Source organism: Budorcas taxicolor, chromosome 12, assembly GCF_023091745.1.
Source record: "Budorcas taxicolor isolate Tak-1 chromosome 12, Takin1.1, whole genome shotgun sequence".
Lineage (NCBI taxonomy): Eukaryota > Metazoa > Chordata > Mammalia > Artiodactyla > Bovidae > Budorcas > Budorcas taxicolor.
In genome coordinates, this window is record NC_068921.1 from 35,449,560 (window position 1) to 35,468,250 (window position 18,691).

General features: G+C 42.5%; 1 protein-coding gene across 1 annotated transcript in view; it reads left to right on the plus strand.

Moving 5' to 3' along the window:
* Positions 1–349: 349 nt before the first annotated feature.
* The window catches only part of MICU2 (mitochondrial calcium uptake 2), a 52,236-nt gene continuing 33,894 nt past the window's right edge, over positions 350–18,691 (plus strand). The window contains exon 1 of the mRNA XM_052650131.1: positions 350–553. Coding sequence (XP_052506091.1) covers positions 350–553 — 204 coding nt within the window. The remainder of the gene's footprint in view (positions 554–18,691) is intronic.

The window sequence follows — 18,691 nt, forward strand, 5'->3', positions numbered from 1 at the left end:
TCCGCTCACAGCACCGCCTTGATCACGCCCACCGGGAAGAGGCTCCGTCTCACTGCGACCACCGCCTCCGCGCCGGACCGCAGCCTCCCATCCCCGACTCGCGACCCCAGGCCCGGCTGGGTCTGCCCGGACGCGTACGACCCTCACACGCGTCCCGCCGTGCCCTGTCCTTGCCTCGGAGGCGTGCCCAATCTACCTCGGACACGCCCCCGTCCCCGCCCACAACAAGGTGCGCAGGCTCGGGGGCGGGGCGGAGACCTCGTTGGTCTCGCGACACCGCGGCCAGGCGCGAGTTTTCGGGACGCCGTGAGAAGCGGCGCGAGCGTCGCCTCAGAGCGCTTCCGCAAAGATGGCGGCGGCGGGCGGTGCGCGACTGGCGGCCTGGGGCGAAAGGCTGCGGCGGGGTTTCGCTGCCGGCCGGCGGGCCTGGCCGGGCCCCGGGCCCGTGGCGGCGGCAGTGGCCGGCGTGGCCGTGGCAGGAGCAGGAGCGGCGTGGTATCACGGCCGCGTGAACGTGGCGGCGCCCCAGGGCAGTCTCACCGTCCTAGCTCAGGTATGGGACGGGCCCAGTCCGGAGCCCCGCCGCGCCCCTCAGCCCTCGGGCGGCCGGAGGGTGGGGATGAGCAGTGGGCGTCTGGGGCGGCCCTGGGGCAGCTGTCTACCCGCGGGGACGTGGGGGCGTGTCCGGTGCAGGCCTCCCTGTCGTGCAGGCCTCCCTGTCCCGCAGGACCGCCAGGTGGTCGAGCTCTGCCGGCAGGAACTCTTTAATAATGAAAGCATGCGCCCTAAAAGTCGGTCGGTTCATGATTCCTGGTTTCGTGGTCAACTGTCAGGAACATTGCTGCATGTCATAAATCTGTGTGCTTCCACGCGCTCGAAGTACCAAGCTAAAGACGTTTCTTCTAAAACTGCGGTATTTGAAAGTAAAGTTCATATTCCCTGGTTCCGCATTAATTTTCCACGTAAAACATTTGAAGCTTTGAGAGTGAAGTTTGTGTATGAATACTTTTGAAAATTAAAAGCAGTAATCTTTTTCTGTGGTTAGACTTAACATTTTTTCCTTCTAATGGCCTTGAGTTCTGACAGACTCAGCAGTCAAGATTCAACAAGAGAGGAAAGAAAGCTGGCCTTGTGACTTAAAACTAAATATTGACAGCATTTTTACTTGTATTAAATTAAAATGCCACAAAGTGAATACGTGCAATAACTCTTCCCCCATCCTCATACCATTTCTGATCCCAGGAGGAAGAATCTAACAGCGTTTTATAGCATTTTTGTTCGTCCTGTGTCAAGCAGTTCCGTTTACTGTTCATCTTTGGTTTCTCTGCTTCTGTTTCATCCCTTTAGTTCATCCTGTTTAGTTAATCTTCCCAAGAGTGTCACTTTAACCACATCTTGTACCCTTCTTCAGAAACCATTAGTGCCTCATGCTCGTAGGATAAAACCCACATTTTTAAGTTTTGTTATTCAGAGCCCTCTGTAGTCACAGTCTGACATCGAGCTTCACCTGCCTGTTTCCTCCGTCCTTGGAACAAGGGGCCTGTCCATCTCTCTGCTGCCCCAGCTGCTGCTCTGCCAGCTGCAGCACCACCACCACTTTGGAGTCACTTGTGCACAGTCTAGAACTACTGAGCTATATGTGCTTTTGACACAGAAGTATGTATTATATAATTATTTTACTTACTATGGCAAGGTGGTAAATCTTAACATGGTTTTAAAATAATAGTCATGATGTCCTTCATTTCTAGTCATCACACTAAGTGATTTCTCCAATAAAAATAGTGAATTTATATCCATTTGCTTATGCACTTTTCCGGTTTCCATTGTGACTCGTGCTTGCAATTGTGAGGGTTAGTCAGGAATTCAGGCTTGAATTCGAGGTCATGAAATAGCAGATACGGAATTTCCCTTCTTTCCACAGTTCTCGAAGTGCTGCCTCTGTGCCAGGCAGAATGCAAGGAACTGGAAATTCAAGACACATTTCAAGTGCTCACAGTTTAATGCAGGGGGGGACTTTAATCTAGGGTGAGGGGGTGATAAATGCTGATGCTCTGGGGGCATCTGGAAGAGCCCGGCACACAAGCCTGCTGTCCTGAAGTGGTGGCCTGTGGGATGAACAGAGTTTGCAGGGCAGGGAGAAGTGGGTGAGCATTGCAGCGGTCTGGAGAGAAAGATTGAACTGGTAAGACCTGGGCTGTAGAAGATGAGGTTCAGAACCAGTGGCGGGGTATCAGGTCAGAAAAAAGTTTTTATCTAGAGGACAGCAGGCAGCCATCCTGAAGATTCCTAACCTTCATGGTTAGGAATGTTCCCCTGAGAATACAGGCCTAGAATTCAGGGAGTCTGGGGCTTCCCTGGTGGCTCGGACATTAAAGAATCTGCCCGCAATGCGGGAGACACGGGTTTGATCCGAGGGTCAGAAGATCTTCTGGAGAAGGAAATGACAACCCCTCCAGTATTCTTACCTGGAGAATCCCATGGACAGAGAAGCCTGGAGTGCTGCAGTCCTTGGGGTCACAAAGAGTCGGACACAACTAAAGCAACTTAGCACATGAACTTAAATACTAAAGATGACATTTTTGTTTTCAGTGACCTATAAACTTAACATTTTCTTAAATTGTGAGTGTAGGCAACTAGCTGAAGAAGTATTAACAATAGCTGACTGTCATCAGTAGCAATCTCAGATATTTTCCTATTCTGATACCATTGTTACAGATATCTCAACATAACACTTTGAAATTAGAGTGCTTATTCAGCCTGCCACTGTCTCATGTTATGTAATGCATAAATCAAGAATTATGCTTATTGCAGATTTGGCCCTCACCTTTGGAAAAAGAGTATGGAGACTTTTTTGAAGGGAGTGGATTGAAAGCGAGTTCAGAAACTTGCAGTAATTCAGGAGAGAGTTGGTGATGGCTCAATTAGTGGATGACTTGGAAAGAAGTTTAAAGATAAATTTGCAGAATCTTGTGTAAAATGTAATTGTTTCAGCAAATAATACAGGTTCACTCCCCACCACTATCCAAAAGTAGAGCATTCCTTTGAAACCTTTTGTAAGCTGGAATGGTGTAAAATCAAAGAGCAGTTACCTTAGACACATCTTGCTCACGGATACATGAAATAAATGGAGCTGAGTCACAGATGTTCACAGACGCAGTTTGAGCTCTGGCATCTGATGCTGAGATGCTGAGTTCAGTTCCAGGGAGGAAGCTTGGCAGGACCACTCTTGCTGCTTGGGATGTACACTGCCCCTATGATGGTTCACCAAAAAAGGCTGAGTGAGCACTACTTTCGATTTTTGCCTTTTGTTTTGTAAAAGCAAAACTCCTCTTCAGAATGTTTTTGGTTAGCAGATACAAGTACCGGTGTAGGTCTTTGGTGAAAGTGAAGTGGCCTGAAGCAGAGGACTCCTACAGGAATCCTGTACCAGTGATGACATCTGGGCAACAACATATTATTGCCTCTTTCAGAGATCCTCCAGAGCATGTCATCCTACCAGTCACATTTATGTAAGCTGCTTCCTCCGAAACACTTTAGTATATTTGAAAACTGTTCTAGGTTTCTAGAAATACTCTGTTTAAGTATTGATGTATTTGATTCTGGCATAGTAAAATGAGATAAGACATGATAGAAGGGAGAAGACAAAATTATTTCATTATTCCAAGCCATTCTGCTCTAAAAGGATAGAAGTCCTTAGTAAGCCTTGATATGTTAAAAAAAAAAACACCCCATATGTATATATAGTTACCTCATGGGGAAAACAGTTAGGAACTCTGGAGTTTTTGAGTTGCAATGGCAAAATTATTTTCTTCCTGCAGGAATTTCAATAATATATAAAAGTTTTTAGTTTTTATTGTATTTTGTTTTTGCAAACTAGAAACAATATATTGATAAACCAAAACTGATGAAAACAAATCTCCATATCACTAAGTAAATCTCTAGTGACATGTAAGATCAGACTTAGGGTAGAACTTGTCTGAATCATTTTGATATTATATATGCTTGTAATAAGGCCTAAAACCGGAAGGGGGAGGAGAAAAAATAAAAATTCATTACAGTTCAAAGTTGACAACAATTACGTTTTATTTGTTCTAACTGATTTGTTGATTGACTATTTCATTTATCCTCTAAATTTTTACACTTTGTGGCCTTATAATTTTCAAGTTATATGTAATACTGAATATGTTTCCCTGACTTCATAGTAGGATTTTGGGGTTTGCTTTTTAATGAAAAATTTGTCCACTATGCTTAAAGTAAAAAAGTATTGTGGATTGAGTCCATTGTTGTGCTTAGTCTCTCAGTCCTATCCGACTTTTTGCAATCCTGTGGACTGTAGTAGCCTGCCAGGCTCCTCTGTCCATGGAATTCTCCAAGCAAGAATACTGGAGTGGGTTGCTGTGCCCTCCTCCAGGGGATCTTCCCAACCCAGGGATCGAACACAGGTTTCCCCCATTGCAGGCGGATTCTCTACCGTCTGAGCCAACAGGGAAGCCCTACCTAGTCCGTAATACTGTATAAATGTTTTCTATTCTATGTAAATCCAAATTCCTTATTCTGTAGATTCATACGTGTCAGATTCCATTTGATATTGTTTATTTGCGCTTATAAATTCTTGGAAGCTTTCCTTAACATTTAATCTGTTATTCTTTTATAGAACTTATCGCTTCCTGAAATTGTTTTATTGTTTCTTTTGTCTGTCTTAGAAAGATAGCCTCTTATCTTTTTCATCTCTGTATTCTTGGTGCATAAAACATTCACCATTACATAATGTTTGTCCAAAAAGTGAATAAATGAACTGTACTTTGTAACAAAGTGACCTTGTCTAACTTTGGTTTGATTAGCCTTTGTAGAAATAATAGACAAGCAGTATCCAGAATATGTTCATATTCAGCTGAGTTACTAAATGTCATGTGTATATTCAGTTACACACTTAGGGTTATAGAGACATATGCCATGTTCCCAGTAGGAAACCTAAGTACATAGGAAACTTTGCCCTTCTGCCAAATCCCAAAGGCCTGGAAAAGAGTCTTGTGCATAGTAGGTGTGCTAATTATTTATTGAATTGGTAAATGAGCTGATGAAATCTGTGAGACAGTAATAGATATTCCTTTGTCTCAGAATATTCCACCTGTTACTGTGTATGAGATTTAATTTTTAATTCATGTTGTTAATACTTAAACCTGTCTTTATACAGCAAGCTGTTGTCTGGAGCCATCACATTAAAATATCAAAATTAATTTTAGAATAAAATAAAATGCATTTTCATTCCAATTATTGAGATCCTTCAACTTGTAAACCTCAAGCCAAATAAATTTTTTAAATTAATTTGTTCTGACTGTGTTAGGTCTTTGTTGCTCCTCACAGGCTTTCTCTAGTTGTGGTGAGCAGGGGCTTCTCATTGCAGTGACTTTTCTTGTTGAGGAGCCCTGGCTCTAGGACAGGAGGGCTTCAGTAGTTGTGGGTCCCTGGCTCTAGGGCACAGGCTCAGTGGTTGTGGTGCACGGGCTGAGTTGTTCCCAAGGCTTCTAGAATCTTCCCAGACTAGGGATAGAACCCATGTTCCCTGCATTGACAGGTGGCTTCTTAACTACTGGACCACCAGGGAAGTCCTAAATTATTTTTAAATTTGGAAAATAACCCTGACCTAGACTAAACCCAACTGTATCAATAAACTATTTTGATGTTAAATGTGTGGCACACATTTTTGTATACTATTGATTACACTAAAGATTCACATACAATAAGATCTGTATCTTAACAACTGACTCATTTCCTCTTAGGGAGAGAATGGTTTGGTTTACATGGTCAGTGTTTCTGAAAGAGTCAGCATCCCACGGACCTGGGTTTGGCTTGGGCTCCACAGGTGAGGGCCGGTGGCTGGCATAAGAGGCACATAAGTCTGGGCACAGAAACAGAAAGGGAGATGGGAGCTGGACTGGAAGGGTAAATTCCCTTACAACCTTTGATCTCCCTGCCTCCCACCCGTCTGGAGTCTGGTAGATTGTTACAGGCTCAAGCAGAGTCACACACGGTTCCTGTGGCTTAGGCAGGGGCCAGTGGAAGTGACGCCCAGAGAGGAGGCAGTGAGATTGCAGTTCCTCCCATTCCCAAGGTATTAGCAGCACTCCAGGAAGGGGCTTTTTGCATTATCCTTCAGTTTTAATTGAGGTGTAGTTGACATAAAAATTGTATAAATTTAAGGTGTACCACTTGATGTCTTATTTGTATACACTGTGAGATGGTCAGCACTGTCAAGCTGATTAACATCCATCACCTCACGAAGTTACCATTGTTGTGTGTGGTTGTGTAGTGAGAACACTTAGATCTACCCTCCTAATAAACCTCAAGCACATGGTACAGTATTTATGTACAGTATAATATGTGTATTGTCATGCTGTCCATTAGACATCCAGGACTTAGCCTGCATAACTGACACTTCATACCCTTTGACCAGCATCTCCCCATCCCCCCAGCCTCTGGCAACCACCATTCGCTTTGTTCTATGAGTTTCACTATTTCAGTTTCACAGATAAGTGAGCTGTGTGTCTGTCTGTATCTGGCTTACTTCACTGAGCTTAATGCCCTCCAGGTTCGTCCATACTGTAATCCTTGGCAGGGTTCCTTATCCAAAGGCTGAAGGGTGTTTGTCTACTTGTGGTATGGGTATGTATCAGTATCTTCTTTATCCATTATCTGTTGATGGAAACTTGGGTTCTTTTCATACCTTGGCTCTTGTGAACAACGAGCAGTGACCTTGGAAGCTCGGATTTCTATTAGAGATACTGACTTTAGAAGTGAAATTGTTCATTTTTTGAGGAACCGCCTTACTTTCTCCACAGTGGCCTCACAGTTTACAGTAATGGTATAGGAGGGTTCCCATTTCTCCACAGTCTCACCAGTGCTTATCTCCCGTCATTTTGATAATAGCCATTCTGACAGGTGGGAGATAGTACCTCATTGTGGTTTTGATTTGCATTTCCCTGATAATTAGTGATTTTGAGCACTGCCTTTTATATCTGTTGGTCTTTTGTAGGTAGGTTGTCTTTTCAAAAATGTTGATCAGGTCCTTTGCTTGATTAATCAGGACTTTGGTGTTGTGGTTTTTGCCATTGACCTGAGTTGCCTTTGTATATTGAATACTAACTCATCAGATGTGTGGTTTGTAAATAATTTCTTCCCCTCCCATGGGTTGATTGCTTCCTTTGCTGTGTAGAAGCTTTTTACTTTGATGTAGTGTTGACAGTTTTTGCTTTTATTCTCTGCTTTTGGTGTCATACCAAAAAAATCATTGCCCAGACCAAAGTCAAGAAGCTTTCCCTCTGTTTTCATCTCATAGTTTTCGATTCTTACACTTAAGTCTGTAACCCATTTTGAGTTAATTTTTGTATAAGGTGCAGGATGAGGGCCCAATTTACTCTTCTGCATGTGGCCATCCAGTTTTCCCAACACTGTTTGTTGAAGAGACTGTCCTTTCCCCGTTTCATGTTCTTGGCTTTCTTATTGAAGATGAGTTGACTGTAAATGTGTGAATTTACATCTCTTTCTGTTCCAGTGGTTTATATGCCTGTTTTTATGCCAGTACCGTACTTTTCAGCACCTGCCACTTCTGGTTTTATTACTGTAGTGTTGTAATAGATTTTGAAATCAGGAAGTGTAATGCCTCCAGGTGTGTTTATCTCCCTCAAGATTGCTTTGACTTTTTCAGGGTCTTCTGTGGTTCCATAGCAATTTTAGGATTTTTTTTCTTTTCCTATTTCCATAAAGAATGTCATTGAGATTTTGCTAGAGAGCTCTTTGAATCTGTAAATCCCCTAGGTCTGTTGCAACTGAGAGAGTGAAGACAGACTGTTGAGCTTTGGGCATGCTGATATAGGGGAGTTGTTGCTGACCTTGAAAAAAGGCATTTCAGTGAAATACTGGAGGCAGTTTAATTGGAGTGTGTTGAGGAGAGACTGAAGTAAGGAAGCAAAGAAAGTAAATCAGTTCAGTTCAGTCGCTCAGTCGTGTCTTGACTCTTTTCCGACCCCATGGACTGCAGCGCTCCAGGCCTCCCTGTCCATCACCAACTCCTGGAGTTTACTCAGCTCATGTCCATCGAGTTGGTGATGCCATCCAACCGTCTCATCCTTTGTCGTCCCCTTCTCCTCCTGCCTTCAATCTTTCCCAGCATCAGGGTCTTTTCCAAGGAGTCAGTTCTTTGCATCAGGTGATAGAGATGCTTCTTTCTAGAAGTGTTGCTGAAAGAATATGAAAAGAAACACTTGCTAGGAGAGTGATGTAATTAGGAGGCAAAACCTGGTCCAGCTCTGATTGTGGGGGAATTAGAGGTGGATATCTTTAAGGAAGGAAAAAAGCCCCTGGAGCCCAAGCCCAAGCCCAGGAAGAAAGGTCAGGCTATGAGACGAAAAAGTTTTCCTCCTTCATCCTAACAGGGAGGGGAAGCAGAGGGTGTGGCTAACCTAGCAGCTGGCTATGGACCTGATGAACTGCTCTGGAAAATCAGGAGGTAAAATCAGGGACACTGGGTGGTGGGTCAGAGGGCTCGTAATGACTACTGCTGGAGAGGCAGGCTGTGGAGGGCGGGGCAGACGGGTTCACGCACTCACGAAGAAGAGAGCTTGGCCCAGGGGCCACGGACTTCTGATGGCTTGCTTTTGGTGATTTTCCCTTGTAGCTAAAAAATATTACCTAACATTATTTTTAAGAAGGCTTGGTATTATGAGTTTAATGTGGATAATATATTGCATTATGGCATTTAAATTTTAAAATTAAATTCTAAAATAGTAATAGAACATCAAAGGTGGTTTTTCTTTGATACTATTTAAATTCACATTTTGAACTCATTTTGTGAGTACAGCCTGACTGAAACAAATGGTCACACATTTTAAATAAAAGCAAGGAGTGTGGATCTTCATGTTCTAATAGTCAGAAATATGTTAACTTGGAAAGCAGCAGGTGTTACTAGATGCAAGACTCCTTTTCTGTTGCATATCAATGAATATTTTAAAACTCAAATAATGTAATTATGAGATGGAACTATTAATATTTTAATTTGCTGTAAGAGCTCTAAACAATTTTAAAAATTAAATTGGCACATTGAAACTATCACAGCATTATTAATTGGCTGTACTCCAATATAAAATAAAAAGTTAGAAAAATTAAACTGGCACTGCTTTATTTTACTTCAAGTTGTCTGACTATATTTGTCATTATTTTTGTGAAGGGAAGAAAAGGACATTAGTAAGATCTTAGCAAGGTAGAACAAGAATATATTGGCGTCTGCTGGGATTGGGGTGTATTTGTGCACAGTCCCTTGGATTTAATGATAGTGCATTTAAAACTGGTTATGCCAAGGGCAGTGAAGTGATAGCAGCATACAGAGGTTTAATAACCGTGAAACACTGTAAGCCTAATGAAGACAAAAGCTTTTTTGCAACAGTAAAGCAAGAATGCAAAGTTTTTATACTTTATTGCCTCAGGTAAAAATGTGTCTGGAAACAGATAAGTGATGACAAAGCTTTGATGTTAATAAACCCAAATGGAAGTCAGAAATCAAAGTGTGTAAGTGGCCAGATTATGGAAAGAGAGATGACAAGAGTTATCCCTGTGATTAGATGTAGTTTGTGCTGTGGGCAAAGCTATTTGTCCTGCATGAATGAGAAGTTGTCTTTCCTTCCTTCCTCGTGGACACTATCTCTATATCCTACTGTAACTCTTTGGAGGTGCTTTTCGGGGAGGTGGGGACAGAGGGGCAAGAAAGGAAGGAAAACAAATTATAAAAGCAGAAGCATTTTTAATCTGTCATTTTGCAGTTATGTTTATTTAGCTGAACCTGGAAGTAAAAAATTACTATTTACTCTCATTCTATGAAGCATGTGTTCTGGTAGATAATGCGTTCAAATTAATGCTTTTGCTACTGTAAGTTTTCGAGCTTTATTAATTATACCAGTGCACAAACATATCCAAAGCCATCAATTATAGCAGTATATGAACTTAAAAGTTACAGTTTAAAAAGTAATAAATATTTGGTAACATAAACAATAGCAAATATATTCTCTTAATAATCTGCTTTCCATTAAAAAAACTGTTACATGTTTCAGATTATAAATAATTTCAATATAGAAATAATACTTAATGGAACCCCTGGAGGAAAAGTGGCAACCCACTCCAGTATTCTTGCCTGGGAAATCCTGTAGACAGGGGACTACAGTCTGTGGGGTCACAAAGAGCCAGACACAACTTGGCAACTGAACAACAACAGCAAATCCTATGTTTAAGCATAGCCTGGTGTATATAGAGATTTTTCATTGACATCTGTAGAAGTTTCACGAACATGGGGTATTGCAGAATAAAATTTGTGATTTGTGTTCATTAAGAAATACGGTCTTACAAGATCTTTAGTTTGTCTTTATGTATACTGTGTGGTCCAACCAGTCCATCCTAAAGGGGATCAGTTCTGGGTGTTCTTTGGAAGGACTGATGCTAAAGCTGAAATTCCAATAATTTGGCCACCTCATGGGAAGAGCTGACTCATTGGAAAAGACCCTGATGCTGGGAGGGATTGGGGGCAGTAGGAGAAGGGGACGACAGAGGGCTGGATGGCATCACCGACTCGATGGACATGAGTTTGGGTGGACTCCGGAAGTTGGTGATGGACAAGGAGGCCTGCTGTGCTGTGATTCATGGGGTCGCAAAGAGTCAGACACGACTGAGCGACTGAACTGAACTGAACTCAACTGATACTGTATGGTTGGTGTGTCCTATACTAGCAGTTGTGTACCTTCAGTGTTTCCTGTCACATTAAACTTTAACACAACATAGTTAAATTTTAACACAGCATAGTTCCAGGTGTCTTCCTCCTAGGTCTTCATCAGGGGGCTGCTCTGTGTCCGAAGTGCAGACCATTTTTAAAGTTAGACAGAATGAACCTTAAGTAGGAAAGCACAGTGTTCTTTCTACAAACTGTTGTAGATATTCCCAAGCAAAGTATGATGGGCTTAACTTCTCCGCTGTTTGGGAAGATCAGTCATGTTTCTCTTTTGTTGGTGTACACAATTAGAAGATTATGCATAATAAGAAATTACAAATGAGTTGGTTTCTATGTTTCTGAGTGTGTGCAATGTATAAATATCAAGAGATTAAATCATGCTATTAGTGTTTTAAAGATGGAATCTTTTCCAGTTTATATTTGTTGCTAACTGACCGAATTAGGGCCAGTTCAGATCAGAAGCAGGTCCCTGATAGGGTTTCTGCTTCTGTTCAGACCCACGGTCCTGGGGAGTTCTGGGGCCAAAATCAGGTCTGGAGCCTCTCTGTGGCTGTTCCTGCTCTGGGTGCCGGGCTGGGATGGGCGCCCCTGAGCTGTGGCTGCTGAGGAAGAAGCATGAAGAGCTGACACTTCCCAATGGCTCACCCAGTTGGCAGTCCTGCCTGTGCTGAAGTGAAAAGCTTAGCTCCTTGTAGTGCCTGCTTCACACTTACCAAGTGAGGTGCTATAATGTGGAGCCAGGCAGAATGGTTCTAAGGGAACACTGTGCTGTAACCAGGGAGGAGGATATAGGAGTTACCTACCCTCTCCCAAGCACGGACACTGTTTTCACATATAATTTCCAGGGGTCTTGTGCAGCAGGAAGCATGAGCCTCCGCTCTAAATGTTTAGGTTACCTGTTTGTTCCTTCTAGGTTCTTAGTATTTGTCCTTCTTTACATCACAGAATGCTTCAAGTGTTACATTTAAAATTACTTCCAAGTGAACTGTTTGATCCTGTCCCTGCCTTCCTCTTTGGTTTTGGATGATTCTCTCTTCAGATCAGATAATTTGCATGTTTGCTCTACTCTTTGAACAGTCCTTCAAAGCGTGCCGACTGTATATTCTCTAGCCCAGCGTACTGTCCGTTGGCCCTGTTATGCTGGCTCATCTGTTGACGTCTCTGTAAACACACAGATGCCTCTATTTCCACATCCCTCTCCTTTGAACGATAAAGACCCGTCACCCGAGAGAGTATCTTCACATTAATTCTCTTTACCCTTCAGCAAGCAGGTGAGGTGGGTCATTCAGGAACTCAAAGCCTAAAAAGTCTACTTTTGGTTTCATAGTAACATGTTTAATACTGGTAATAATATAACTATATAAAGTCATTAATAAAGGAGTAACTAAATAGCAGCCATAAATATTTAGAAACTGATTTTAGCACTAAACAAAGTGACAAAGTTATCCAAATCTTTGGATATTCAGAGCAACTCTTTGGAACTTCACTAGCAATTTGGGTTTGGCTCTTAGGGTTTCCTGAGTCTTTTCAGAACTTCAGGCCATATTTTAGCCTATACGTATATGTTCCTTCCTTTTCTCTACTCTGTTCCCACATTTAACTAGAATTATTCTCCTGATTATGAAGAGTACAGGAGTAAGTTGACCTGCAAATAAATGTTAAAAGGGCGTGATAACCTTTTTAACTACCCAGGTGCTAGTTCTTTCCTTGCCTACCCTTAAAATACGTATGTGACAATTTACAATAAACGGTAGGTTTTCATTAGTTTTGTTTCTCATGTAAGAGCCTAAAAGTCTCAAGGGTCAAGATAAAGATTATTCTTTAACACGCACCCAAAGAGGAACTTCCCTGGTGTTCCAGTGCCTAAGACTCCACACTCCCAATTCAGGGGGCCTGGATTCCATCCCTGGTCAGGGCGCTAGATCGCACATGCTGCAGCTAAGAGTTTGCATGAACAAAGATCAGAGATCTTGCTTGCTGCAACTAAGACCTGGTGCAGCCAAATAAATAGATAAATGTTTTTTCAAAAATAAATAATGTGTTCTATGTTTATACTTCACAAAGTTTTAATGAACATTAAATTAATTTGCAAAACTATGTAATCACATCTGTGCATTACTTTTCCTTTTCATGTCATGTAATCTTTGTATTGCTTCATTTGCTGATTTAACTTATAAACATCAACAGAAATAAGTGACATGTGTCTTAGTACTTTTATTGTTAAAGCAGTAACTTCACCTGTTTTGCCAGTGCTTGGTAAAATGTTCACCTCATCCCCTGCTCATTTGTTACAAATACATTTTAATCAAAACTTTATCTTAGACACATTGTATTACGTCCACTAACTCCAAGTGGAAGCTGAAAAAAATCCATTGCAGTCTAAACCAAACCCAACGTAAAGCCTAAAGTCCACTGGATCATTCAGATTTATGGACAGAAAGTGTTCGGCAGCTGGTGCAGCCCGGTTTCAGAGCCTCCGTTTCCGAGATTCTGTGACTTCTACAGCAGCACAGAAGACACACTTTGAGTCCAGTTGCCACTGCCACCAGCTGTCCACAGCTCTGCCTCTGTGCTCCTCTGATGAAGGCATCTTTAAAATCTATAGTCACTAGCAGTATGCGATAATTTGTGGTTGTAATAAAAGGAGACAAAGGGTCTTTATTTCTGCTGTGTGCACACTTAGGTGCAGTTGTACATGATAGAGCACATACCTAGTTACCCAAGGATAGCTTAATAAATTGTTAATACCATGATGCTGGGAAAGATTGAAGGCAAAAGGAGAAGGGGGCGACAGAGGATGAGATAGTTAGCATCACGGATTCAGTGGACATGAATTTGAGCAAACTCCAGGAGACAGTGAAGGATGGGAAAGCCTGGCCTGCTGCAGTCCATGGGGTTGCAAAGAGTCAGACAGAACAGCAACTGAATAACAATAACAACAGGATTTAAACTATCAGCACAAAACCCTTTTGCCTGTTGGTTCAAGGTCTGAAATCTATTTTTTAATTACTTTTTGAACATCACCCTTGGAGTGTGGAATTGATTCCCGTTCATAAAAGTTCATTCATTTCTGGCACACTTTTTTGAACCATTTAACAGTATTAACCACATAGTAGGCACTGGAAACATAGAAGAGAGAGAGCCTGTCCTTGAGGCAGGTACTCAGGGGGCAGACACTTTCTGTCCACAGAGTTACCAGGCTTCAGTGAATGCTAGCTGAGTTCTGCACGCGCACTCTGAAAAACACCTAATCCACACAGGTGCTCGGGGAAGGAGTCAGAGGAGACAACCCGAACGCTTAACAAATGAGAGAGGGACAAGAAGCAACTCACATGCTTACCTTTGTGAAGTTTCTTAATCACAGTCAGAAGCCAAGTGGTTACTTCATCTGTCTCCTGGAAAGAGCTGCAGTTTAAAGGTTTTTGAAGCTCATCAGAGGGACCCAGGTAACAGCTGAAACTCAGGACGTACCAGCAGACCCAGTCAGTTTCAGGAAAGTGATGTTGGCAATGAGCAAAACTAGGGTTGACGCTTTAAATTAGTGCGGTATTTGTTTTGTTCAAGGCCAATTCATAAAAATAATAATGTCAATGGAATTTTAAGATAGAAGTGTAATTTTTGATTTTAATAAGAAGTTGCAAATCTGCCCCTTTGTTAAAGCTTTCATTATTTTTCCTTTTACCTTGAAGGTTTTCAAAAAACTCTGTTCTTTTTGTTCGAGATAAATTTGTATGCAAGCAACATATTGCTGTTTGAGGGGTAGTGGTGGGTGTTTTTTAATCCATTTTTTTAATACCAAATTTTGTGTAGGGTCAGGGTATGGGCTTGAGGGACTTGGTGGTAGAAAAGCAAACTGCCATCGTGTTGACCCACAAGCTGTAGAAACCCACCCTCACTGTGCTACTGTGAGCTGAGGAAGTGTGGAGCAAGACAGTCTTGCTGGGGATTAGGGGTGTGGGACTCTGAGTGGGTCAGGGAGAAAGTGGGGGCATGGTGGAGGAGACTACGAATGACTCACTTTCCTCCTGAAATCCCAAGCTATAAAATACTTAGACCTACAGACCACAGCTATTCTCGTGAAGGGACGGGAGAGAGTCCTTTAATCCATCCTCTTTGCACCACACTGTGTGCTGTAGGATGCAGTCTCCTCAGTGTTGTCACCCTTGTGGTCGCCTCTCTTTCTGACTCAGCCCTCTGATAACACCCTGTCCAGACTTACTGAGAGTTCTCAGTTTTGAGGAGACCTTTTTGCATGAGTGTGCAAGGTTCTGGCAATTAGATCATAGCTCATATCACAAAAGATTCCTTGTTACGTGCTACTCTACTCCTCGGTTGCCCAAAGAGAGGTCACAACCCGGATAAATTTACTGATACCAGACCAACATAGTAGTCTTCTATTTAAATTTAATTAAATAATAATGAAAAATATTACTCTGGTGCATCTCTGTCTCTCTCCTTTTTATTTTTTTTTTGGTTCCCTGTGCTATAGTGTAAACCCTTGTGGGTTATCTGTTTTATACATAGCAGTGTGTGTATCTGTTAATGCTGTACTCCTAAGTTATCCCTACCCTCTTTCCGCTTTGGTAACTGTAAGTTTGTTTTCTATGTTTGTGAGTCTGTTTCTGTTTTATAAATAAGTTTGTTCGCATCACTTTTTAGATTCCACCTATAAAGGATAGCATATGGTATTTGTCTTTCTCTGTCTGACTCACTTCACTCAGTATGACAGTCTCCAGGTCCATCCATGTTGCTGCGAATAGCATTTTTCATTTTCATGTCTGAGTAATATTCCATTATGTGTACATGCCACATCTTTATCCATTCCTCTGTTAGTGGACTCTGGGTTGCTTCCATTTCTTGGCTGTTCTGAATACTGCTGCTGTGATCATTGAGGTACATGCACATCTCTCTCATTTGAAAAGAAGTCATAAAGTCATGGCTGATAAGTAACACTGGGAAAGTAACTATCGGAGATTGGGATTTGTCATTGTGGGGCTTTCACGTTTGCTAAATGCTCCCTTCATACTTCAGTCCAGCTCTTCAGTTCAGTTCAGTTTAGTCGCTCAGTCGTGTCCGACCCTTTGCGACCCCATGAATCGCAGCACGCCAGGCCTCCCTGTCCATCACCAACCCCCGGAGTTCACCCAGACTCACGTCCATCAAGTCGGTGATGCCATCCAGCCATCTCATCCTCAGTCGTCCCCTTCTCTTCCTGCCCCCAATCCCTCCCAGCATCAGAGTCTTTTCCAATGAGTCAACTCTTCGCATGAGGTGGCCAAAGTACTGGAGTTTCAGCTTTAGCATCATTCCTTCCAAAGACATCCCAGGGCTGATCTCCTTCAGAATGGACTGGTTGGATCTCCTTGCAGTCCAAGGGACTCTCAAGCTCCAACACCACAGTTCAAAAGCATCAATTCTTCAGTGCCCAGCCTTCTTCACAGTCCAACTCTCACATCCATACATGACCACAGGAAAAACCATAGCCTTGACTAGACAGACCTTAGTCGGCAAAGTAATGTGTCTGCTTTTGAATATGCTATCTAGGTTGGTCATAACTTTTCTTCCAAGAAGTAAGCATCTTTCAATTTCATGGCTGCAGTCACCATCTGCAGTGATTTTGGAGCCCCCCAAAATAAAGTCTGACACTGTTTCCACTGTTTCCCCATCTATTTCCCATGAAGTGATGGGACCAGATGCCATGATCTTCGTTTTCTGAATGTTGAGCTTTAAGCCAACTTTTTCACTCTCCTCTTTCACTTTCATCAAGAGGCTTTTTAGTTCCTCTTCACTTTCTGCCATAAGGGTGGTGTCATCTGCATATCTGAGGTTATTGAGATTTCTCCCGGCAGTCTTGATTCCAGCTTGTGCTTCCAGCATTCCTCATGATGTACTCTGCATAGAAGTTAAATAAGCAGGGTGACAATATAAAGCCTTGACGTACTCCTTTTCCTATTTGGAACCAGTCTTTTGTTCCATGTCCAGTTCGAACTGTTGCTTCCTGACCTGCATACAGATTTCTCAAGAGGCAGGTCAGGTGGTCTGGTATTCCCATCTCTTTCAGAATTTTCCACAGTTTGTTGTGATCCACACAGTCAAAGGCTTTGGCATAGTCAGTAAAGCAGAAATAGATGTTTTTCTGGAACTCTCTTGCTCTAAGGGGCTGATTGTTCATGTGTCACTTTATACATTGCTTGGTCATAGGAGATGTGTGATACTTACTAAGTTGGTGTTGGAGGTTTGTAGGAAGAGTGTTTCCCTCGTGAGTGGGGCAGTGAGCTGAAGCAACGCTGTCATTTCTCAGGAAGTGTCACGTCGTGGCTGTACTGAGTGACACTGAGGAAGCTGTATATTAATCCCTTGAAACCTACTTCACACGTTTTGTTTAGAATATAGACGAAAATGATGTGCCCACTGAAAAGCAGTTATGAAGGAAGGGAACGTGCTTTTCTGCTCGGTGACCTCATCAGGAGAGAGAAGGTGCTGGGATTTTTATTATTACTGTTTGTTTATTTGGCTGAGTCAGGTCTTAGTTGCAGTCTGTGAACGCTTAGTTGTGGCTGTGGCATCTAGTTCCCTGACTGGGATGATGGAACCCGTGTCCCTTGGATTTGGAGTGCTAGTCTTAGCCACTGGACCAGGCGGGAAGTCCTGGCGCTTCCTTCTTTACTCCTCAGCATCCTGACAGCAGGCCCTCCTCTTCAGACAGATTGCGATCCTTGGAGATACTTCTTTAACTCATTTATTTAGGCATATGTCGTTTCATTTCACCGTGCTCATCTAGGAAAAGCCACACTACCTTTCTTCTCATCTCTGGAAAAAAGTTTAGACTAGGCCATCACTAGAGGAAACAGTGGGCTTCCCAGATGACTCAGCAGTAAAGAATCTGAATGCCAATGCAGGAGACACAGATTCGATCCCTGAATCGGGAAGGTCCCCTGGAGTAGGAAATGGCAACCCACTCCAGTATTCTTGACTGGGAAATCCCATGGACAGAGGAGCCTCGTGGGCTACAGTCCATGAGGTCTCAAATGGTCAGACACAACTAAACACACAGAGAAAACAATATCCAGAGCCCACAGAGAATAGTTGCCAGAACTTACAGGTTTGCCAGGAATGACCGTCATCTCCCTCACTAATACTCTGTTATTTTGTAGAATTTATCGTGAAGCATAGCTTACATAGTGAGTATTTTTAATTTAGTCCAGTAGTATTTTGTTTCATGTACAATAAAATCTCCCTGATTCAGAACAAAATGGAAAAGTTCTGTCTAATGACTGAAAGTTTCCAGTTGTAAAGTTTTCTCTAAGAAGAAAAGATATTCTTTAATTATACCACAGAAAGTTCAAAGACAGCAAAACAGTTACATTTTATCCAGATTATTGCAAATTCCAAAATAAAGACCCCCAAATGAATGGGTTTTGGGTCTGATGCAGTGTGTATATATTGGACATATTGAAAGCATTGTAAAGAAGGCCTTTCTTTTCCTACCTTCTTCCTGAGAAATGCCGAAACCAAAGAATGTTCAACAAAGAACAGAGCACTTTTTCCAATTTGTCACTTCATGGATAAAAAGTAGAGACAGAATGCTGAAGCACCTGTTGCTTTAAAGGCAATAAACTCGTGAAATGTTTTAACAGAAGTCATCAGCTTTCAAAGATCTCTTTTATCCAGTCCACATCACTCATTGCTCTTAATTCCTTTGTCACATTTTTTACTGCATTACAAGTAATCCTTGAAAGCCATGGAGCGTTTTACATTTAACCAGAACCATGTGGACGGCACTCTCGGGCTGAGGCTGGCCCCACCCCTGCTTCTCCACCCCTCCCTTCCCGCACACTTGGCTTCTGATGCAGGCTGGAGAAGCGCATCCCAGCTCTGTCACTCTCCAGCCTGGCCCAGTGGACCTGGAGGGCTGCTCTTTGA